Here is a 25,216-nt window from a genome sequence, read left to right on the forward strand (position 1 = left end):
CATTGTCCCATGATCAGTCTCTAACTGAGATAAGTTAGGACTCAGTCATATGTCCTGTGTGATTCTAAGCAAGTCTTAGGAATCATATACCTTCATTGGTCTCTTTTATAAATGAACAAAACCTTCATATATTGGGTATTTTAGGTATTGTACTTAGGTGGGAATATAGAGGGCTCAGTCTGGTAGGGAAGGCAAACAGTTGAATGTTTCATTAGAATGTGACGGAGCTAAATACTGTGCAGGAGAATTTTGTGCCATCACTGTAGAACTAAGCCTTTGTGTAGTTTTGTTCAATGTAGTTCTATATGAAGGAGCAGCCCCCCCCCAAAGGAATAATGTCTTTTTATATATTTTTTTTAGATATATATGACAGTAGAGTGTATTTTGACATATTATACATACATGGAGTACAACCCATTCCAATTAGAGTCCTACTTTTGTGGTTGTACATGATGTGGAGTTACGCTTTGTGAATTCATAAATGAGCAAAGGAAAGTAAAGTCCAATTCATTCTACTGTCTTTCCTATTTCCATACCTTTCCCTTCCCTTCATTCCCCTTTGTCTAATCCAGTGAACTTCTATTCTTCCCTCTCTACCCTCCCTTTTTGTGGGTTAGCTTCCACATATCATAGAACATTTGGCCTTTGTTTTTTGGGGGACTGGCTTGTTTCATTTAGCATGATATTCTCCAGTTCCCTTCATTTCCTGGCAAATGCCATAATTTCAATCTTCTTTAAGACTGAGTAATATTCCATTGTGTATATGTACCACATTTTCTTTATCAATTCATCTGCTGAAGGGCACCTAGCTTGGTTTCATAGGTTACCTATTGTGAATTGAGCTGCTATCAACATTGATATGGTTGCATCAGTACAGTATGCTGATTTTAGGTCTTTTGGGCATAGACCAAGGAGTGGGATAACCAGATCAAATGGTCATTCCATTCCAAGTTTTCTGAGAAATCTCCAGCTGCTTTTCAGAGTGGTTTCACCAATTTTCAGTCCCACCAGCAATGTATATCTTTTCCTTCACATCCTTGCCAACATTTATTGTTGCGTGTATTCTTGACAATCGCCATTCTGACTAGAGTGAGATGGAATCTCAGTGCAGTTTTAATTTGCATTTCTCCAATTGCTACAGATAATTAAATATTTTTTCATGTATTTGTTGACCAATCATATTTCTTCTTCTGTGAAGTGTCTGTTCCTTTGCCTATTTATTTATCAGTTTATTTGTTTTTTCGGTGTTAAGTTTTTTTGAGTTATTTATATATCTTGGAGATTAATGCTCTCTTTTAAGTGCAGGTGTTAAAGATTTTCTCCAATTCTGTAGGATCTCTCTTCATATTCTTGATTATTTCCTGCCGCTTTCCTGGCGACTAAACACTCAGACCTTTTAGCCCACCCAGGGACATCATTCCCCGGGTTTCTTGCACCTAAAACACTCAGGGGTCACTCCAGGTAAACTGAAATAACTGGGCCCGAGAAATAACCACACAAGAGACAGAAATACCTTTTTCTTTGGGGGTGTTGTGACAGCTTCTCTGACCTTAAGGGTCTGCAGAAAGGGAGAGAGAGAGAGCCCACACGTGCTGACCCCTTTTATTCAGGAGAAGCTATTCAAATGAGGCAAGGAGTCAGGTTTCAGGGGGCTAAGTCTAGCTTCATGATGTCTGCTGTCAGCAGTTGACTGACATCTAGGAAGGCCACACCCAAGGGCAGAGTAAGAGAAGGGAACACAGAAAGGGGGTTTCCATGGAACATTCTATCCCAAACAGGGCAAGGGGTAATATTACAAAGGAATAGGTGAGCATAGCTCCACCCATGGGGCTGTAGGAAGGCACATCCATGCATGAGACACAGTCGCTGGAACCCTAGAAGACCTGGGCTATCCAGCTGCCACACCTTTCAGCAGAGTCAGACCCAGTCACATGCTGGTTTGGCCTCCCACAGTTTCCTTTGCTGTGAAGAAGATCTTAGTTTGATACCATCTCACTTATTGATTCTTGATTTTACTTTTTGTGCTTCTGGCGTATTATTGAGGAAGTCGGTTCCTGAGCTGACGTGATAAACATTTGGGCCTACTTTTTCTTCTATTAGATGTAGGGTCTCTGGTTTAATTCCTAGGTCCTTGATTCACTTTGATTTGATTTTTGTGCACGGTAAGAGATAGGAGTTCAGTTTCATTCTACTACATATGGATTTCCAGTTTTCACAGCAACATTTGTTGAAGAGGCTATCTTTTCTCCAATGTATGTTTTTGGTGCCTTTGTCTAGCATGCGATAACCACATTTATGTGGGAATGTCTCTGTGTCTTCTAAAGAACGACGTCTTGATGTTACAGTAGCCAATATGGTCTAGAGGGAAGGCTGCTGAGGGCCTCACCAGCCCACCAAATAGGACAGATGTGTTGATTTAGCCCTTCTATACAGTCAAGCAGGTAGGCTAGTTCCCATCTGTAAAACAAAACAAAACAAAAACAAAAAACATTGTGGGCTGGAGTTTCTTTTTTCAGATTTATCTCTTGGAAAGACACATTATTTGTGAGTTGCTCCTTGGCCAACTACCAACTACTACCATATCTTCCTGTGAGCATCCCCAATCTCAGGGCTGTTTGGTCAGATAAGATAGAGGACACTCTAGAACCACTCTCAAGCTTCTTTAGCAGTATAGTGAGAGGCCCTTAGCATATACTCTTACCTGATGTGGACCACAAACCTTGACCTTTTCTGAAAGGGGCTGGGATAATTTGTGAAAAATCACAGTAGAGAATTCAGGCCTTGTGGTTTTAGGCCCAAAAAACCCAACAGCATTGCTTTTACTTCTTTCCTCCATCCCTATATCCTCACCAAACTCCCAGTTAAAATGACCTAGGATTTTAGATCCAGGTGGTTTAATAACTACCCACAAACTTTAAATCATGGTTCTTCTGTTTTAGTCATTACTTTTAGAATTTGCTTTATTTTATAACCATGTGAACAACTATTTTGACATATGAGGTTTACTGGTTTTGTTTACTTACTACCATTTATTTTCTTCATTCTCACACATTCTTTTATTCCTTTCCTCTGAGTTCTAGATAAAAGTTATGAGCTTGTATTATAAACTTCTATCTTCTATGTATATAGTTTATCTTTTTCATTGTATTTTAAAGTACCCACTTATTCTATATGGATGCATGCTTATGTATACATGTTCATGAATGCAAGTGGGTGTTTATGTGTGTGTATACATGCTTATGTATCCTAGCTATATTTGCTGAAGATGACAAAAGCAAAGATACTCCACTAGCAAGAGCCACGTTGTGCTCAGATCTATTTCTAATACTGTTTCCCACTGAAAGGAACCAGGGCTACTCAGAGTAATGGATGATTCTGAGAACTGTGGTAGGGAAGGTACAAGATGAGTCTGGAGTATCTTTTATACCAGAAAGTAAGGAAGTGTTAGATTAACAAAGTGATGGTAGCTTGTCACAAGGATATGGGAGGGATGTCAACAGGCCAAATCTGAGACAATCTGAGCAACTAAGTAATATAGTAACAAATTCTAAATTATCAAAAAACTCCAGTAATTTATTATACATAGTAATATTAAATAAGTAAATAAAGATAAATAAGTATAGATTCGTGCTTACAGTAGAATACCAAGAGCTAACTGGCAAATGTGAAGAGAGGGCTGGAGTGGTAACATTCTGTAACTGTTACTGGAGTAAAGATCTGGTTAATCAAAGCAAAAGACAAAGGGTTAGCTGGGTACATCAGTACTCACCTGTAATACTAGTGTCAGGAGGTTGAGGTAGGAGAATTTCAAGTTCAAAGCCAGCCTGGGAAACTTAGCAAGACCTTATCTCAAAATTGAAAAATAAGGAGGGTTGGGGATATAGGTCAGTGGTAGAGCACCGTGGGTTCAATTCTCAGTAATAGGGGAGAGGGGCTTAATTTGTTGAGGCAGGGAAAGTTACTATTAGAAAAGCCAGCTCAACAAGAAGAAAGAGGACTACTATTACAGAGTCATTCTTGCTAGGAGACTGACTGAGTGTGGCTTATATTGGTGGTTGGTGGGTGTGCCCAGACTGGTGAGCACCTTCCAGCTTCAAGAGGGCTGGATGATACATATCTTATCCTGATTACTTAGCCATGAGGTGTTTTCGGTTTCTATAAGTCTCAAAAACAAAGACCATTATTTCTTTTGGNGTTCCGGAGCACCCCACTATTGCTGGAAATTCCTAACAAGATATCCTTTAGCCGTCCTGACTTGCCATACTCCCACACAGTGAAGCAGCACACGGGGGTAATGCACTCCCCTCGCCGCCATCTTCCCACTCTCGTCTCTGTGTCTTCTAAAGAACGACGTCTTGATGTTACAGTAGCCAATATGGTCTAGAGGGAAGGCTGCTGAGGGCCTCACCAGCCCACCAAATAGGACAGATGTGTTGATTTAGCCCTTCTATACAGTCAAGCAGGTAGGCTAGTTCCCATCTGTAAAACAAAACAAAACAAAAACAAAAAACATTGTGGGCTGGAGTTTCTTTTTTCAGATTTATCTCTTGGAAAGACACATTATTTGTGAGTTGCTCCTTGGCCAACTACCAACTACTACCATATCTTCCTGTGAGCATCCCCAATCTCAGGGCTGTTTGGTCAGATAAGATAGAGGACACTCTAGAACCACTCTCAAGCTTCTTTAGCAGTATAGTGAGAGGCCCTTAGCATATACTCTTACCTGATGTGGACCACAAACCTTGACCTTTTCTGAAAGGGGCTGGGATAATTTGTGAAAAATCACAGTAGAGAATTCAGGCCTTGTGGTTTTAGGCCCAAAAAACCCAACAGCATTGCTTTTACTTCTTTCCTCCATCCCTATATCCTCACCAAACTCCCAGTTAAAATGACCTAGGATTTTAGATCCAGGTGGTTTAATAACTACCCACAAACTTTAAATCATGGTTCTTCTGTTTTAGTCATTACTTTTAGAATTTGCTTTATTTTATAACCATGTGAACAACTATTTTGACATATGAGGTTTACTGGTTTTGTTTACTTACTACCATTTATTTTAAATACCACATCTTTTAATTCCTTCCTCAGATGGCTTAGAATATTTCTCTGAGTATTTTTTCAAAGAAGGGAGTTGTAGACATTAAAATTGTTGTGCTCCTTATATGCTGAGAATGACATTAAAATGTCACAACTTAGTTAAATATTGACTTTTGAAATCACAGATTTGTTTTCAAACTTTGATACTGAATCATTGACTTCCAACATTTAGCATTGGATCAGATATATCTGGTATCAGTCTGATTTTTCTTTTGTATCAATTTATCAATTCCTTTATAATTATATGTGCTATGGTCTCTTTATAGAATTTTTTACTGTATGTTGACTTTACTAGATCTCTTTCATTTATTTTCTTCATTCTCACACATTCTTTTATTCCTTTCCTCTGAGTTCTAGATAAAAGTTATGAGCTTGTATTATAAACTTCTATCTTCTATGTATATAGTTTATCTTTTTCATTGTATTTTAAAGTACCCACTTATTCTATATGGATGCATGCTTATGTATACATGTTCATGAATGCAAGTGGGTGTTTATGTGTGTGTATACATGCTTATGTATCCTAGCTATATTTGCTGAAGATGACAAAAGCAAAGATACTCCACTAGCAAGAGCCACGTTGTGCTCAGATCTATTTCTAATACTGTTTCCCACTGAAAGGAACCAGGGCTACTCAGAGTAATGGATGATTCTGAGAACTGTGGTAGGGAAGGTACAAGATGAGTCTGGAGTATCTTTTATACCAGAAAGTAAGGAAGTGTTAGATTAACAAAGTGATGGTAGCTTGTCACAAGGATATGGGAGGGATGTCAACAGGCCAAATCTGAGACAATCTGAGCAACTAAGTAATATAGTAACAAATTCTAAATTATCAAAAAACTCCAGTAATTTATTATACATAGTAATATTAAATAAGTAAATAAAGATAAATAAGTATAGATTCGTGCTTACAGTAGAATACCAAGAGCTAACTGGCAAATGTGAAGAGAGGGCTGGAGTGGTAACATTCTGTAACTGTTACTGGAGTAAAGATCTGGTTAATCAAAGCAAAAGACAAAGGGTTAGCTGGGTACATCAGTACTCACCTGTAATACTAGTGTCAGGAGGTTGAGGTAGGAGAATTTCAAGTTCAAAGCCAGCCTGGGAAACTTAGCAAGACCTTATCTCAAAATTGAAAAATAAGGAGGGTTGGGGATATAGGTCAGTGGTAGAGCACCGTGGGTTCAATTCTCAGTAATAGGGGAGAGGGGCTTAATTTGTTGAGGCAGGGAAAGTTACTATTAGAAAAGCCAGCTCAACAAGAAGAAAGAGGACTACTATTACAGAGTCATTCTTGCTAGGAGACTGACTGAGTGTGGCTTATATTGGTGGTTGGTGGGTGTGCCCAGACTGGTGAGCACCTTCCAGCTTCAAGAGGGCTGGATGATACATATCTTATCCTGATTACTTAGCCATGAGGTGTTTTCGGTTTCTATAAGTCTCAAAAACAAAGACCATTATTTCTTTTGGTGGTTCCTGCGCTGATTAGCTACGTATTTATTATACAATGGACCAGAAAGAGATGGGGATAACTACCCCAAGGTCCTCTTGACTGTCAAACTCTTGGTAAGGAAAGAGAACATCCTTTCTTTATACACACTATAAACTCCTGGCAATTAAATTAAAACATCCTTCCTCAGCTATGTGAAACAAAGGCACAAAAACATCCCAATGCTTGATTTCATAGACCATCATAATAAATATTGGATCAAGTAAGGATCATCAATGGATGACAAATCTGGGGCAAGTTTGATGAGGAGCAGAATTAAAACCATTTTAGAGTCAAGCCTGAATGACTGAGGAAGCAAAAGAAACAGTAATTAATTAGTGGAGAAATTCAGCAATTTAATCAAAATTAAGATCACCAGTGAAAAGCAGGCATATGTCTCCTGATATCATACAGGAAGGAGGACACACATCACCTATGCTGTGGTGCAGCTGAGAATTGAATAACATCATGAAAAAAAATCATAAAAATACAGTTTGAAGAACTTTCTAGTAACAAAAAAAGGAAGAATGAGGACTATATGGTATTTCAAAAATGTTTGTTACAAAAGACAAAAACTATGGAAATGTTCCAGATTTAAAACTTAAAAGACATGACAAATAAGAGCAATATTTGACCCTAAATTATATATTATACCTGAGGGGAATCAGTGCTATAGAGAATATTATTAATTGACAAAATCGGAATGAGGAATATAAAAATATTGTAGTTGTGATATATTAATTAATTAAAATTAATTTAACTCAATAACTTAGTAAGGCCCTAAGCAACTTAGTGAGACCCTGTTTCAAAAAATAAATAAATAAATAAAATTAAAAAGGCTAGGGATGTAGCCCAGTATTAGAGTGCCCTTGAGCTTAATCCCCAGTAAAAAAAATTAATTTGATAATCATCTTATGATTATATAAGATAGTATTCTTATTCTTAGAAAGTACACACTTTGGGCATACATTTTGGGATAAAGGGATAGCCAAGATTTATGTAACTTATCCTTAAATAGTTCAGAAAAAAATTTGTATTTGTGTTCTCATGCCCATATACATAGAGAGCATGTGAACACAAATAATAAAGTAAATGGTTAAATTTTAATAAGTCTACCCAAAATTATTCACTTGAGTATTTTTCCTTGTAAAACTGAAATTTTTGAAATCCTTTCCAGATAAGACATTTTAAAATGCAATGGAAATTACTGAATAGATAATATGAAAATGTTCACAGAAAAAAGAGAGAGAGAAATGTGCTAATTCAGTAGCTTGCGAGATGAATGGAGGAAATAATTGCCAATGGCAAACACAATAAGGAGCTTCACTATTTATCCCTATGCAGGCCAGATTTTCTTTCATAGTTATCTCCCTGGACTTGCCTTAGGCTATTCATTCACTTATTCATTCACTCAGCAGATATTCGTTATATGCCTGCTGTGTATAGGCTTGAAGTACATTAAGGAACAAATGACAAATCCCCATTTTAGTCGGAAGAAAAAGACAACAAATAATAAACATAAGATAAAACTAAATTATGTAGTGTATTAGAAAGTGATAAGTGATCCAGGGAAGAAAAAAACTGTTGAGAATGCTAGGAAGGGAAGATAGCAGTTTTTATGGGACAGTTACATAGTCCTCATCATGAAGGTGCTATATGAGCAAGGACTTGGAGCTGGCATGAGCATGAGCTGTGTTATTCTCTGAGGGAATAGTGTTCCAGGAAGAATGAACTGTAATCTCTCTCTCTCTCTCTCTCTCACACACACACACACACACACACACACACACTCTCTCACACACACACACACACATACACACACACACACCACTTTTTTTCTGATATTATGGGCTCTTGACTGACTATTCCCCAACTAGCTCAGGTCTTAGCCAGCCCTATTCCACAGGAGATGACAGTCCAGTGCCTCTGCCAATCTGTGGGACTCGTCCTATCATACTGCAGCAACGCATATGGCATCTGTACCGAGTGATCTCTGAAAACATCAGTGAATGGAAGTGCATGGCTTTTGACAAGGTGCTAATACACCTCCTTAGAAGTTTTGCCTGGGAATAAGGATTGCAAGGGTGGGGTTAGAGGAGGGTTTCAAGCTGAGAGTGAGCCCTTTTTCCTTTAGTTCAACCTGTCTATGGCCCGGGAAAAGACAAATAGCTGGCTGACAGAGGCAGCACGGATTAGCACCACCCTGGGACTGCACAGTCCAGTGCTGCAACGCTGCATGCGCATGCTGGAAGAGTTCCGTAGCTATGTGCCCTTGCTTACCAAACTGGGCAGTTTGCAGCTGCAGAACCCTAACTACCAATCCCTCCTGAGAGGTATGTTTGGTTAGAGTCAGAGGGGAGAAGAAAGTGGGGATGCAGAGTATAGAGCAATGCAACAACTTAATTCTTCGTTGTTTTTGCTGAAAACATCTTTCCTCCCTAGATTGCTCCCCGCTTTCCCCCCAAATACCATAATATTCTTTCTCCAACAGATAAGAAAATTCTCATCTCCTTTCTGTAGGCTACCCTTTGCTGACTTGGAGGGGATGATAGTGGCTGGGCTTTGCTTGGGGTCTTGGTTCTGAGCTCTGTACTGTGCTTTGCACCTTGGGTTCTGAGCTTTTGTGCACTAAGATCCGCAGTCTGGGCTGGGCTCTGGGTCTTGCATCTGGACTTATGGTAGAATTAAACTCTAAAACATGGGTGGGATTCTGTCACATGCTGGGTGTTCTTCTGTCTTGTCTCTTCTACCTCTAGCTTTAGGGCTGAACATTCACAATATGGAACTCCTAACACTGGGCCAGCTGCTCGCTTGTCCGCTGCTGGAGTTTGCAGATCGAATCAACCAGGTGGGGGTCCACAGGAGAGAGTTAAAAGAGGTGGTCCAAGCCCAGTACCTGTAATAGAGTCAATCAAGGGCTAGTAGTTCCTTGAGACACAGGGGCAGTAGATGTTGGCATGTAAGAACAAGTCCTTAAGTCTTCAGATGATCTGATGGGTGAATCTAGACACTATATGACTGAATGTTCTCCCTAGGAGAAGGAAATGGGTAGCAACCTCTAAGTGGTAGGCACACAGAACAGCAGATGTCCCCTAACATTTACCCTGTCCCAAAAGAAAACAAGCTGATCAAAGTATTATCTGCTCAGTGAGAGCCTTGCACAAAGGTAGGTTTTAACCTATCTGGGCTATCTTTGAAGCCTGATGGTCTCACTCTTCCTCCATCTATGAGACTTTTACTTCCTGAACCCTGTCCCTTGAGTTTGTCTCAGACTCAGTCCCTAAGTCCTTGCTTTAAAGCTTTCTCCTCAGCCATCTGCCAGTCCTGGCATCTGAGACCCAGGTGTTCCAGGTCTGGCAGTGTGAGAATGAACGAATTCATGCACAAGAGAGCCTGAAACAGCTGCAGAAGTACTGGGAAACGTGCCATCTACGCCTGCTCAACTTTATCCTGCATGTACCCTATGAGCCCCCAGCCTCAGAGCACTCTAAGAGGCAGGCCCTCCGCAGCCCCCAGTGGGAAATAGTGGGCAAGGACAGTGGCACCTTCATTCTTTCAGGTGAGACTCAGCTCTTGTGACCTCATGAATGCCTTCTGCCTGGGACCATTTTCATCTATTACATCTACCAAGCCCTGCCATATCTAGTTTCTTTAGCTAGGGCCCAATCATTACTGGGTAGCCTGAGGGATCAGTCTGTTCTGACAATTTGTCTTCCATGTAGCTCTCATACTCTTAATCTCCATGGGATATCTGTCCCCTGCCTACACACACAGACACACACACACACACACACCTTCCCCCTAGCCAAGGCCTGGCTCCTTCAGAGATGGTACTTTCTTTTCTGGATGTAGTAAAAAATAACCATTCCTCGTGATTATTTTGTCTTTCAATGCTTTGTCCTCTAGATTGCACCCTATGATTCATCCTCATTCACTCCTTCTTTCTTTCACTCATACTCTCATTAAACTTACCAGCCTCCTCTGTGCCAAACACAAGAGACTCTGAGGTTTACAGAGAGTAGCCCTGTCCCATGGAATAATGCCACCTCAGCTTTTCCTCCACAGACTACAGTAGCTTACAAGATTCTATACATGGAAGTCTTCAGACGTTGTTTAAGATACTGGCCATCCAAAAGTCAGGAGACTTACACAAAGTAGCTTTGGAGTGGGTGACCATCATGAATAGTCTGAGTGAGTGCAGGCCTTTAGCTGGGCTGATGGATGGAACCTGAGGTGGGATGGCCAAGAGGGATGGGGGTAAGAGGTGGAGGCTGAATGGAGAATATCTGAAGGACAGATTGAGAATCTCCTTCAGAGATATTTCTTCACATGGGGTGACCAGGTCTTTATTTACAATGAATGTTTTATTTTCCCTAACAAGGTCCCTGGGTCCTGATGAGTAGAGTATTTTGGTTGGGCTTATGGGGGTACCCATGAGGCCAGGAGCAGGCTGGACCTACTTGCAGAAGCTAGTACTCTAGTGTCTCTCTCCAGTGTCCCTCTGGCTGCTTCCATAGGTGCCCTGCTAGAGGTGTGGGTGATGTTCCAGCAGAAGTGGATTTTTATAAACAAAGTTCTACATGAAATGAAGATCCAATTTCCCAGTGCTGATCTGGTAGGGAGTGGAGTCAAGGCAGAGTGGGCAAAGGCTCCTGAATAGTGGTGGAGTGGGGAGTTGCCATTTCACATTTACACTCATTTTTTACCCTCTCCTTCACCACAGAATGCTCGTTTCAAGGTCATGGATGATCAGTATCGGACCCTGATGCGCATCTCTATAGCTGACCCCATGGTTCTGTCACTTATAATGCCCAGTGCCAAAAGGAGCCCTTATTTCCAAGGCCAGCATCTACAACAAATGCTGCAAGCAGGATCAGTGGAGCTGGAGAGCATCATCATGGCTCTAGAGAGTGTGCTCTATGGTGTATGTGCCCAATTCCCCCGCCTTTTCTTCCTTAGTGATAGTGAACTCGTGGCCTTGCTAGCTGCCCCTCTAGAGTCATGTGAAGCCCAGTTGTGGGTCAAACGCTGCTTTTCTCATGTGCGTGCTGTGAACTTCCAGTCCATCCCCCAAAATAATGAGAAAAACATGGATGACCAGGAGTCAAGTCCAAACAGACAAACTCAGGTAGAGACACTGGCTGTTCTAGGGGAAGGTGGGGAGGAAGTGAAGCTGCAGCAGCCCCTTCTTCTGCATCCAGATCTCCCCAAGTGGCTGGCCTCTTTGGAGAAGTGTCTGCGTTTGATACTAGTGCACAAACTGCAGGATTGTGTGGCTGCCCGCCTTACTCTTGTTAAAGGTGAGGCCTTTAACAAGCTGCCTCAGCAAAACCAGTTGGCCCTGCAACTAAATGTCCAACACTGGCTAGATTTAATCCAGGCCTTCCCATGGCAATGTATACTGATAGCAGAAGAAGTGGTGTGGCGAGCTGAGATGGAGGAGGCTCTGCTTGAGTGGGGGACCCTAGCCATGACTTCCAGGCATATAGGCAAGCTAGAGGTACTGGTGCAATTTATACGAGCCCAGAGGAGCTCCAAGGGTGGACAGCCTCTGCCCTCTGTCCGCCAAGCCAGCCTGTTTAGTGCTCTACTGGTTATGGCAGTAACTCACCGGGATATAGCACAACTGCTAGAGAAGCATCACGTCAGTGATCTGACAGACTTTCATTGGGCCCGCCAAATCAAGTATCACCTGGGTTCACCTCATTTGATCCCCAAAAGTCCCCTGCAGAGTCTTATGACTACTATATCTAAGGAATCCTCTCTGACACCAGCTGCATGCTGGATAGATGTGCTGGGCCGGTCCTTCCTATACAATTATGAGTACTTTGGTCCCAGACTGAGGCCACTACCCAGCCTGCTGCCTGAGAGGCCAGTGCTGGTTCTATTATTGGCCCTGGAGGAGGTGGCTTGTGGGACTCTACTGGGCCCTGATGGTGTGGGTAAGACAGGGTTGGTGAATAGCCTGGCACAGGCTCTTGGCCGCCAGCTGGTAATGATGCCCTGCTTGCCTCAGACAGAAGTCCGATGCCTGAGCAACTACTTGAATGGTGCCCTGCAGGGTGGTGCCTGGCTGCTATTGGAGGCAGTTCACCACTTGCCTCCTGGCTTGCTGTCTGCCCTGGGCCAGCGCCTGGCTGAACTGCAATACCTCTGTGCCCCACTGTACCAGGAGGCTTCCCAAAGCACCAGCACCATAGATCCCACTAAGCCTCAGCTTCTTGGCACTGGCTTCTTTGAGAAACATCATGTGTCTGTATGCTTCGGCTACGGCTGTCTCCTGACACTGCGTGCCCTGAGCCCTGTTGTACCTGCCAACCTGCACCTGCTACTGAGGCCTGTGGCACTAGCACTGCCTGACCTACAGCGAGTAGCAGAGCTGACCCTGCTGGGTGCAGGTGTGCGTAATGCCTCACTCATGGCTACTCGCCTATCCAAATTCTTCTCCTTAGAGCGTGAGCTGGTGTCTGGGCATCTGCCCTGCCGCTTGCCACTGCTCAAACAGATACTAGAAGATACAATACAGACACTAAATGAGAACAATAAGGAGGAAGTCAACTTCCAGCATTCCAGCAGCCAAGCAGCCATGGAAGAAGCTGCCCTACTGCGTGCCCTGCTACACTCACCACTGTTCAGCATCCTTGATGGGCCCCACTTACACAACCTCCAAGAGCTGCTCAGTGGCATTTTCCCTAGTGCTAGCCAAGTGTTAGCAGAGCCTATGGTCCACAGGCTGATGAAGCCATTGGTGGTGGAGGAACTGCGGCAGGTAGGACTGTATCCTGGCTCTGACATTTTGGGGTCTCTGGAGCAGCTGAGTCAGGCCCTGAGCCGGGCCTCAGGCATTCTCCTCCTGGGCCCTGCAGGCAGTGGAAAAACTGCTTGTTGGAACGGCTTATTTAAGATCCAGAATCGGCTGGCAGCTATGGAGAATACCTCAACTCAAGGCTGCCAACCTGTAGAAATTACTCACCTCTACCCCAGTGTTCTAAGTTCCCAGGAGTTTCTAGGAAACCTAGAGGGCCCCTGCTGGCACCATGGTGTCTTTCCCAGGCTGCTTCGTGCCCAACCTCGTTGTAATAGCATGGGCCCAAAGGAGCAGGGAGAGGAATTGATGGGGATGCAGCACTGGATAGTATGTGATGGGGCCTCTAGTGCTGCTTGGCTGGACTCCGTTACTTGCCTCCTGAGTGACTCTTCCCAGCTTAGCCTCCCCAACGGTCAACAGATAGCACGACCCCCAGGTACGTTTCTCTTGATGGAGATAGCAGATGCAAAAGGCATGTCCCCAACAGTGGTGGGCCATTGTGCTCTAGTCTGGTGTGGTGGGGAGCAGACTTGGCAGTGTATGCTTAGCATCTTGATGACAGCCCTGCCCCATGAATATCGCTTGCAGTCCCAGACAATCACTGAGCTCAACCACCTGGCTGAAGTTCTAGTGCCTGCAACATTCAGATTTCTTACCCGCAAGCATGCCAGTTCTCTATTGCAGGTACATGGGCAGCAGGCTGTTTGCCCAGGTGTGGCAGAAGTCACCAGCCTGGCACGTATCTTGCGTGGTCTGCTTGACCCCCACCTGCGCCTAGATGAGGAAAAGAAGGCACATTCAGGTGGGAAGATGGAAGGCTGATGTGAGAGGGACGGGTTCTTTAGGATAGCTGGGATATAGCTGGAGCCAGAAATATGGGGTCTGGGTGGAGCTGGGCAGGAGACTAACAGTGAGAAGTAATATGGTCAACTTCTACTGCCCACCCCCTTCCCTGACTCCTACATTTTGCCTACTTGGACTCCTGTTTTGCCTGTGGTGACCATTGCAGAAGACCTCAGCTCTAGTGATCCTGTGGCCCAACACTTAAGGTCTTCAAAAAGTGGCTCTCTGAACCAGTCCCAGGCTGACAGTGATGATATGACAAATAAGCACCGGGAGCACTTGCTGGTTGTCAGTAGCTTCCTTTTTGCCCTGATTTGGGGCTTTGGAGCCCACCTCCATTCCAGGTACATATAGGGGTAGTGGATGGGGGATGAAGAAGGCTGAGATGGACTCACCCATGACAGTTAAAACTCATATGACATCACTATGGGTATATGGTATATTGTATGTGTCACAGATGGAACTGACACTTTTGCCTGTGTGTCCATCTGAGCAGACTTTGGCCCCTCTTTGATACCTTCATGAGGAGTTCTATTAGTTGCATCTCCAACTACCCTGAACCACCACAATCAGCCTCAGTGTTTGATCTACATGTAAACACCGAAGATGGGACACTGGTCCCCTTCAATGGCCAGTACCTGAGCAGTCGTGTCAAGGGAACTCTGGGCACTTTCTACCCATCTACCCAGGTATAAAGCACAGTGGGTCAGCAGCTAGGGTTGGGACTTGTGGCTACATTAGGAGCAGTACATGTTGAAGGCCCATCTGAGGCCCTCTTGCTTCTTTTCTTTCTTTTGGTTTTTCTTTCTCCTCCTCCTCCTCCTTCTCCCCCCCCTCCCCTCCCCCTCCTCCCTCCTCCTCCCCCCCTCCTCATCCTCTCCCCTCCCAGCCCCCCCACCACCCTGGGTTGAACTCAGGAGTACTAGGGAGTGCTTTATCATGGATCTATATTCCCAGGCCTTTTTATTTTTATGTTTTTATTTTGAGATAAGATCTTGCTAAATTTTCTGGTGATGTCACTAATTTGCTGAGGAAGAACTCAAACTTGCAATCCTCTTATCTTAGCCTCCCAAATTACTGAATTACAGGCATGCACAGTTGTGCCCAGCTCCCATTCTTTGATTTTCAGTTCATAAGAGAACACTTGTAATGTTCTCCAAGTACAGCTTTAAGATAAGCCCCCATAGAACTGTATTTTCAATGATAACTGCCCTGTACCTTGCCTCAGTAAGCCTTGTTTCTGTCCTGCAGACTGAACGGCTCTTATATGTGGTGGACCTGCTTTTGTCAAGGGGACAACCAGTGCTCCTTGCTGGAGAGGCAGCAACAGGAAAGTCAGCCTTTCTGGAGGCGCTTGTGGAGCCAAATCACTCTTACATATCTAGTAACATCCACCCTGCCTTCAGTTCTGCTCACCTTCGCCTCCTGCTGAGCAGAGGGATCCAGGGCCAAGCACAAGCTAGTCCATGGCCCGGGCGTCAACCTGATAATAAAAGCTCTCTCCTCTTCCTGCTGGAGGATCTGCACCTGGCCACTTCTGGTGAGGAGCTGGGAGGAGGGAAGGAATTACTGTCATCTCATGAGACTATAAAATTCTTAGCAATATTAATTGGCTCTCAAATATGTGTCTGTAGTTCAAACTTCAGTGTTTCATCTTTTTTCTTTTATTAATAGATAGACACTCTATTTATTTATTTTTGTGTAGTGCTGAGGATCAAACCCAGCACCCTTGCACAGGCTAGGCAAGTGCTCTACTGCTGAGCCACAACCTCAGCCCTCAGTGTTTCATTATTAATATCTTATCATTCTACATATGTTCCCTGAGCTTCATGAGAATGGAAATTTGTCTAATTCATTTTGATATATCTGACGTGAAGTAAATGCACAATAAGAGTTTATAGAAGAGATAAAGGAAAGGAGAGAAATTATGATGTAGGTTTGGGATATTCAATTTTAAAAGTTCTAAAGTGTTATAGCTCCAGATGATGACATGTTCTAAATATGATCACAGGGATAAGTATAAGAGGTTTTTGAAGTCAGGAAAGTCAGTGGATCAAGGCATTGGATGGGTTTCCAGTCAAACACTGAAGTCCTTCATGGGATATATTAGTGCTTAAATAGTAGTAAAAGGTACCATTTACTATGTACTAAAATTTACAAGCTTTATATCTCATTTAGAGTTTGTAAAAACCTGGTGATATGGAATTTATTGATTACTTTCAAGATGAAGAATCTTATACCACATGAGCAGAATCCAAAGGAGATCTGCATCTGGTGTCTGGGCATCTGCCTTGTCGCTTGCCACTGCTCAAACAGATATTAGAAGTATCTAGTGTGGACCAGCAATTGCTGGGCTGTGCACTGATTTAAAATCTCTAGAGCAATTGTCATTCAGTGAAGAGATTGGAGCATACCTAAACCTAAACCCTGCCTCAAGGAGTTCGACCTCCAGGATTAACCCTCTAATCCTCGCAAACCACCCCCCAAGGGTGGAGCAAGCATCATACTCCAGATAACCCTACCTAACCTCAGAGAAAGGAAACTAGAATCTTTTGAACTCCAACAGAAACAATTGTTCAATTTTTCATTGGGATCCTTTTTTTTCTTTTCTTTTTCTGTTTTCTCTTACATTTCTACCGTTTTTAAAACCAATTTTTTTCATGCATCAATTTATTGAGAACTAGGATTAGTATATTTCAGTTTTGTATTCTTTTATTTTTACTTTTTTCTGTTTTTAATTTTTAAAGCTATATACTATGTATATATTTTTCTCTTACTTATTCATGCCCTTCAATTCTCTTTCTCTCTTTTCTTCTGTTAACAGTCAACCTCTACTATTCTCTCTTCACACTTCCTGTAATTTTTTACTTCTATTTTCTCTCCTCCTCCCTCATAAACATCACATCCTACAACATTTCTGTTCTCTATATGTCCAGCATTTGAGATTGTAAACCTTTTTGCAAACTTACTGTTTTTATTGTAGTCAATAATTGATCATATTATTTCTGTTTATTGCAACAAAATTGTAGATGTCTTAGGAGGAGCTACTTGGTTTAAGGCTGTATATTGTTTGCATTGGTTGCTGTTATTTTTTTTCTCTCCCCCTTAATGGCAAGGTACTGGAAACATTCAGGGACAATATAAGTCTACAGGGTAGAAACTGTACTGCCTCAGACCCATACTTATAGATAAGTAGCCACACAAACAATACGAAAAGGGAACAAATCCCCCCAAATGAAACCAAGATGCTACAATAATAGAATGCAGTCACACCTTAGTAGAAGAAATGTCAGAGAAGGAGTTTAGAATGTACATAGTTAAATTGATCTGTGAGGTTAAGAATGATGTAAGAAGTGGAATCAGAGAGAAAATTCAGGAGGTGGAAGATCACTTCAAGCACTAATCTGCAACATAAATAAAGAACTTAAAAAACTAATTACCAAAAAACCAAATAACCCAATCAATAAATGGGCTTCTTCTTCATAGTAGAAATCACAGTTGATCAACATACATGAAAAGAATGTTCATCATCTCTAGCAATTAGAGAAATGCAAACAAAAATTAAGATTTCATCTCACTCCAGTAAGAATAGCAATTATCAAGAATACAAGCAACAATAAGTGTTGATGAGGATGTGGGGGAAAGGTATACTCATACATTGCAAATTGGTGCAATCATCCTGGAATGCAGTATGGAGATTCCTCAGAAAACTTGGAATGAAACCACCATGTGACCCAGCTATACTACGCCTTGGTATATAACCAAAGGCTTTCAAATCAGCATTTTTCAGTGATGCAACCACATTTATGTTGATAGCAGCTTAACTCACAATAGCTAAACTATGGAACCAACTTAGGTGTCCTTCAACAGATGAATCAATAAAGAAAATGTGTGGGGGATCCAAGATGGTGGGCTAGAGTGAGGCTGCGTTCCTTGTTGCTCCATGACATGGGATTCAAACAGTGGGAATACTGTTTCTCTGCACGTTATTAGAGGATCCCCAACAGTTGCTCATGCACAGGACCCCCGGCCATCGTTCCTTGTGGACCCCCATCTACCAGCATGGGGCTCCCCTGGTTGCATCCATCTTGGGATATTTCAACTACTGCCACAGTCGCCTGCAACTGGGGACACCGGACAGGGTATGGAGACAGCTGCCAGCCATAACCCTGCATGCCACAGAGCTGCATCTTTGAACATGCTGCCTAACGCCACTGCCTGGCCTGACCTGACACCCCATCTCCGAAAGTAGCCGACTCCATCTTGGGACACCTTTGTCGCAGACTTTGATTATCCTTGCTACCACCAGCACTATCTTTACTTGGGGCAACCCCCAGCTTGGGACACAAGCTGGGGCCTAGAAACAATATCAAGATACCTATAGTCTCTCAACTCTCCCCTCTCCCCCGCAGCTACTAACCTGGCACAGTGTTTGCAGCTACATGGCTGGTCCATATCTCGCAAAGACTGGTTCTGATCTGCCTGATACAAAACAGCTCTCTGTGACAGGTGCACAGGCCCCAGAGCACAGCCCGCAAGACCTCCAAAGAGAAAGGCTCCTGATTGGGAAGTAGAAAGGGAGTGGTGAGTGAGATACAGTTTAGAGGCTAAAGTAGGGACCAGGAATTGTGAGGTCTACAGGCAATATAAGGAGATAAGACCAGGCACTCACATCATATGCGCGGGCTCCAAAGGAGATTCTTGGGGTACAATCTGTCAATAGAGACAGCAAGTGCTATATCCAATATCAAGGAATTCCGCCACCAAAACCAACTCTTCCACCATAAAAACCTTCACCACCCTGAGGGTGGAGATACCAGCAAATGACAGACAACTCCACCTATGGGATGAGAAGGGAAGCAGGAAAGATACTGAACTCTGACAGAAAAAAGCCTTTAATTTTTCGAGTTTTTTTTTTCTTTTCTCTCTCTCTCTCTCTCTCTTCTCCCATCCTCATATCCCCAACATTTGTGAAACCAAGTACTTTTCACGGATTAGGCTACTGGAATGTCTGAATAGTATATCATAGTTGCATTGTATATTCTTTTATTTCCTATTTTCACTTTTTTTCTTAATTTCTATATTTGTTTGTTTTTTTGTGCTCTCTCTATTGTATTTTTAATTACTTCTCTCCCAAATTCACTTTTTCTTATTTCTTCTGCTACTAGATAATTTTTTTTGATTCCTCTTACATGCTACCTAAGATCTGATAACTCTATATCCTCACCTCCTACCTCCTTAACATTTGATCCTACACTCCACCCCAGGTTCTCTCTTTGTCCACCATCAGAAACTGTAGACCCTTTTGCAAAACTACTGTATATATTATAGATAATAAGTGAACTCATCATTTCTGTATATTGTGACAAAATCATAAACGTCTTATTAGCAACTATTTGGTTTAAGGCTGTATATTGTTTGTATTGTGATCTGTTAATATTGACCTCCCCTTAAAGGAGAGGTATTGGAACCCTGCAAGGACACTATAAATCTATAGGGTGAAAACTGTAACACCTCAGAACTGCAGAGCTAGAAGGGAAGACATACATAAACAACATGAAAAAACAAAGGAAGAAAGTGCCCCAAACAAACCAAGATACTACATTATTAGAATCCATGGCCAGCACAGGAGAACAAATGTCAGAGAAGGAGTTCAGGATGTACATGATTAAAATGTTCTGCAAATTAAAGGATGATATAAGAGGACAAATACAGGTAGCAAAAAATCATTTTGATAGAGAGCTACATAAGCAAATGCAGGAAACAAAGAAATTAAAGGGATACAGACAGGAAAAGAAGAACTCAAATTATCACTATTTGTCAACAACATGATTCTATACCTAAAACTAATAAATGAATTCAGCAAAGTTGCAGGCTATAAAATCAATACCCATAAATCAAATGCATTTCTGTATATCAGTAACTAATCCTCTGAAAGAGAAACTAAGAAAACAATCCCATTTACAATGCAAATGAAAACTACTCATTTCACTACAGTCAGATTCTGGCAGTTATTAAAATACAAGCAACAGTAAGTGTTGGCAAGGATGTGAGGAAAAAGGCACATCACATTCTACATTGATGGTGGAACTGCAAATTAGTACAACCAATCTAAAAAGCAGTATGGAGATGCCCTAAAAAAAAACCTGAAATGGAACCACCATTTAACCCAGCTATCCCACCCCTTGCTCTATACCCAAAGGGCTTAAAAACAGCATACTACAGTGATGCAGCCACATCAATGTTTAGCAGCACAATTCACAATACACAAACTATGGAAGCAACCTAGATGTCCCTCAGTAGATGAATTGATAAAGAAACTCTGGTATATATGTACACAATGGAATATTACTCAGCATTAAAAGAGAATAAAATCATGTCATTTGCAGATAAATGGATGGAGTTGGAGAATATTATGCCAAGTGAAGTAAGCCAATCCCAGAAAACCAAAGGCTGAATGTTTTCTCTGATAAGTGGATGCTGATCCATAATGGGGGTGGGAGTGGGGAGCACGGGAGGAATGCAGGAACTTTGATAGGGCAAAGGGGAGGGTGGGGAAGGTTGAGGATATGGGGGTAAGAAAGATGGTGGAATGAGATGGACATCATTACCCTAAGTACATATATAAAGACACAAATGGTGTGACTCTACTTTGTGTACAAAGAGAGAAATGAAAAATAGTACTCCATTTGTGTACTATGAACTGAAATGCATTCTGCTCTCATGTATAACAAATTAGAATAAATAAATAAATTTTAAAAAAAGAAATGTGGTATATATACACAATGGAATATTACTCAGCCTTAAAGAAGAATGAAATTATGGTATTTGCAGGTGAATGGATGGAGCTGGAGAATATCATTCTAAGTGAAATACGCCAATCTCAAAAAACCAAAGGCTGAATGTTTTCTTTGATAAGCAGATGCTGATCCATAATGGGATGGGGGTAAGGAAGAATGAAGAAACTTTGTATTGTGCAGAAAGGAGTGAGGGGAAGAGAGGGGGAATGGGAAGGACAGTGGAATGAGACAGACATTATTACCCTATGTGTATAATTACACTACTGGTGTGACTCTGTACCATGTACAGTCAGAGAAATGGGAAGTTGTGCTTCATTTGTGTAAAATATGTCAAAATGCATTCTACTGTCATGTATAACTAATTAGAACAAATTTTTTTTTTAAAAAAGAAAAATCACTTCAATAAGGAGATTTAAGATTCTGAAAAGAAATCAAGTAGAAATCCTTGAAATGAAAGAATCAATAAACCAAATTAAAAATTCAATAGAAAGCCCAAACAACAGACTAGACCACTTGGAAGACAGAGTTTCAGGCAATGAAGACAAAATATGTAATCTTGAAAATAATTTTGACCATGCAGAGAAGATGTTAAGAGACCATGAATATATCTTCCAAGAAATGTGGGATAATATGAAAAGACCAAAATTTAAGATTTATCAGGATAGATGAAGGCATAGTGATACAAACCAAAGGAATATACAGTCTTTTCAATAAAATACTATCAGACAATTTCCCAAACTTAAAGAATGAAATGTAAAATCAAATATAGGACACTTATAGGACCTCAAATATACAACAATACCAATGCACATTATTATGAAAACGCCTAACAGAATAAAATAAGGAATGAATTTTAAATCCTACCATAAAAATATGTCTCGTTACATTTAGAGGGGAAACAATTTGGATCTCAGATGATTTCTTAACCCAGACCCTCAAAGCTAAAAGCTCTCAGAATAATATATACCAAGCTCTGGAGGAAAATATATGCCAACCAGGAAAACTATACCCTGCAAAATTCAGCTTCAGATTTGAAGATGAAATAAAAACCTTCCATGGTAAACAAAAGTTGAAAGAATTCACTACTAGAAAGCCTGAACTACAGAACATTCTCAGCAAAATTTTTTAAAAAGTGAAAACTAGCAAAGGGAGAAACTAAAGGAATAGTCAGTCAAAGGATAAACTAATTGAAGACAAAAGCCAGAAATGAACCAAAATGACTGGGAATACAAATCATATTGCAATAATAACTTTGAACATAAATGGAGTACAATCATCACCAAAGACAAAAACTGGCAGACTGGATTGAAAAACATATAAGGTAAAGTAGACTTTAAGCCATGTTAATCAGAAGGGACAAAGGAGGGCATTTCATACCACTTAAAGGAATTATATATCATCAAGACATAACAATTGTAAATATGCCCCAAACAATGGAGCATCTATGCACATCAAACAAACAAACAAACAAACAAACACCTTCTCAATTTCAAGACTCAAATAGAACCCAACATAATGATACTGGGTGACTTTAACACACCTCTTTCACTAATGGGTAGATCCTCCAAAAACTAAACAAAAACTATAGAACTCTAATACAATTATTAATTTACACTTACCAGACATATATATAATATTTCACACATCAGTGATACAACACACTTTTCAGCAGCACATGTATCCTTCTCTAAAATAGACCACATTTTGTGCTGGGGTTTTAGCTCAGTGGTGGAACACTTGCCTAGCATGTGTGAGGCATTGAGTTCGATCCACAGCACCACATAAAACTAGATAAACAAAATAAAATTATTATTATGTCCATCTATAACTAAAAATATTTTAAAATAAAATAGACCAAATTTTAAGTCTATTTTATTTTAAATAAACAAAGCAACTCTTAGCAAATAAAAAATAATAGAGATAATACCTTGCATTCTATTTGATCATAATGGAATGAAATTAGAAATCAACAATAAAAAATAGAAACTAAAAAATAGAATCTAACACTGAATATACACTATTGAATGACAGATGGATGGCAGAAGAAATCAGGGATGAAATTAAAAAATACTTAGAATAAATGAGAATAGTGACACAACATATCAAAATATCTGGGACACTATAAAGACAGCATTAAGAGGAAAGTTCATTGCATTGAGCTCATTCATTAAAAGAATAGAAAATAGTCAAATAAATAACCTAACATTATATCACATAGCACTAGAAAAAGAGGAACAAATCAAGACCAAAGCATACAAGACAAGAAATAATTAAAGCCATAGCTAAAAACAATGAAATATAAACAAAAATTATTCAAAAAATTTACAAAAAAAGTTTTAACTTTGAATAAATAAATAAAATTGATAAACCCTTAGCCACACTAATGAAGAGAAAGAGAAATAAAACTCAAATTACTAAAATTTGTGATGATTATTGCCAATTGACTGGAATAAGATGAAATCTTAGTGTAGTTTTATTTTTTTTTTAAACTGGGGATTGAAACCAGGGACACCTAACACTGAGCCAAATCCCTGCCCTTTTTATATTTTATTTATACACTGTCTCACTAAGTTGCTGAGGATTGCTTTGAACTCAAGATCCTTCAGCATCAGCCTCCTGAGCCATTGGGATTACAAGCATGCACCACTATGCCAGCTCTTTGTATAGTCTTGATATGCACTGATTGCTAGAGATGTTGAGCATTATTTCTTATATTTGTTGGCCATTTTTTGTGTTTCTTCTTTTGAGAAGTTTCTTTTGAATTCTTTTGTCCATTTATTGATTGGGTTATTTGCTTTTGGTGTTCAGTTTTTTGAGTTCTTTATGTATTATGAAAATTAATCCCTTATCAAAGGAGTAGGTAGCCAAAATTTCTCTAGTCTGTAGTCTCTCTTCTCATGCTCTTAATCACTTCCTTTGCTGTGCAGAAGCTTTTAGTTTGATGGTATCCAACTTACTGATTCTTGGTTTTATTTCTTGCACTTGAGGGTATTATCAAGGAAGTCAGTGCCAGCACCTATATGATGGAATATGAACACTATGTTTTATTCTAGCAGTCGCAAGGTTTCTGGTCTAATTCCTAAGTCTTTTATCTGTATCAATTTGGATTTTCTGCAGAGTGAGAAATAGGAGTCTCATTTTTTAAAATATATCTTTCCAGTATTCCCAGTACCTTTCGTTTAAAAGACTGTCTTTTCTCTAAAATACATTTTTGGAATCTTTGTCAAGCATCAGATGGCTGTAGGTAGGTGGATTTGTCTGTGTGTCTTCTATTCTGTTCCATTGGTCTTCATGTCTATTTTGATGCCAATATCATGCTGGTTTTGTTGCTATAGCTCTGTAGTATAATTTCAGATCAGGTAATGTGATGCCTCCTGCTTTGCTATTCTTTCTCAGTATTGCTTTGGTTATTCTGGGTCTTTTATTCTTCCAAATGAATGTAAGAATTGTTTTTTCTCATTCTGTGAAGAATTCATTGGTATTTTGATGGGGATTGCACTGAATATATTTCTTAGGATACTATGGTCATTTTGACAATATTAATTCTGCCTATCCAAGAATGTGGAAGATCTTTCCCTCTTGTACAGTCTTCTTCAATTTCTTCCTTCAACGTACTACAATTATCAGTGTAGAGTTCTTTTACCTCCTTAGTTAGATTAATTCCCAAGTATTTTATTATTATGTTTTTTAGGTTATTATGAATGGGATGGTTTTCCTGAGTTCTTCCTCAGCTGAATATGTTCTATTATTTTATGTATTCAACTTCATGTGTCCTGTCTGTAGGGCCTGAAGTTCTGTCTTCAAGGGCTAAAGTTCTGTTTTCTATCTTTTTAAAAATTTAATTGATGTTATTTTTTAAAATACATGACTGCGGAATGTATTACAATTCTTATTACACAATTTTTCATATCTTTGTATATAAAGTATATTCACACCAATTCATGTCTTTATACATGTACTTTGTTTTTTTGGCATTACAATTCTTATTACACATATATACCACAATTTTTCATATCTCTGTTTGTATATAAAGTATGTTGACACCCAATTTGTGTCTTCATACATGTACTTTGGATAATCATGTCCATCATATTTCACCATCCTTGTTAATCCTCTGCCCCCTCCCTTTTCTTCTCACCCCTCTTCCCTATCTAGAATTCATCTATTCCTCCCATGCTC

General features: G+C 40.5%; 1 protein-coding gene across 1 annotated transcript in view; it reads left to right on the forward strand.

The window, feature by feature from the left end:
- Dnhd1 (dynein heavy chain domain 1) overlaps positions 1–25,216 on the forward strand; it is a 96,533-nt gene that overhangs the window by 40,135 nt on the left and 31,182 nt on the right. The window contains exons 15-24 of the mRNA XM_048787911.1: positions 8,493–8,620; positions 8,721–8,919; positions 9,343–9,434; positions 9,938–10,145; positions 10,652–10,777; positions 11,104–11,201; positions 11,310–14,196; positions 14,404–14,581; positions 14,734–14,926; positions 15,489–15,777. Coding sequence (XP_048643868.1) covers positions 8,493–8,620; positions 8,721–8,919; positions 9,343–9,434; positions 9,938–10,145; positions 10,652–10,777; positions 11,104–11,201; positions 11,310–14,196; positions 14,404–14,581; positions 14,734–14,926; positions 15,489–15,777 — 4,398 coding nt within the window. The remainder of the gene's footprint in view (positions 1–8,492; positions 8,621–8,720; positions 8,920–9,342; positions 9,435–9,937; positions 10,146–10,651; positions 10,778–11,103; positions 11,202–11,309; positions 14,197–14,403; positions 14,582–14,733; positions 14,927–15,488; positions 15,778–25,216) is intronic.

The sequence above is a fragment of the Marmota marmota genome, unplaced genomic scaffold, assembly GCF_001458135.2.
Source record: "Marmota marmota marmota unplaced genomic scaffold, marMar, whole genome shotgun sequence".
Taxonomy (NCBI): Eukaryota; Metazoa; Chordata; class Mammalia; order Rodentia; family Sciuridae; genus Marmota; species Marmota marmota.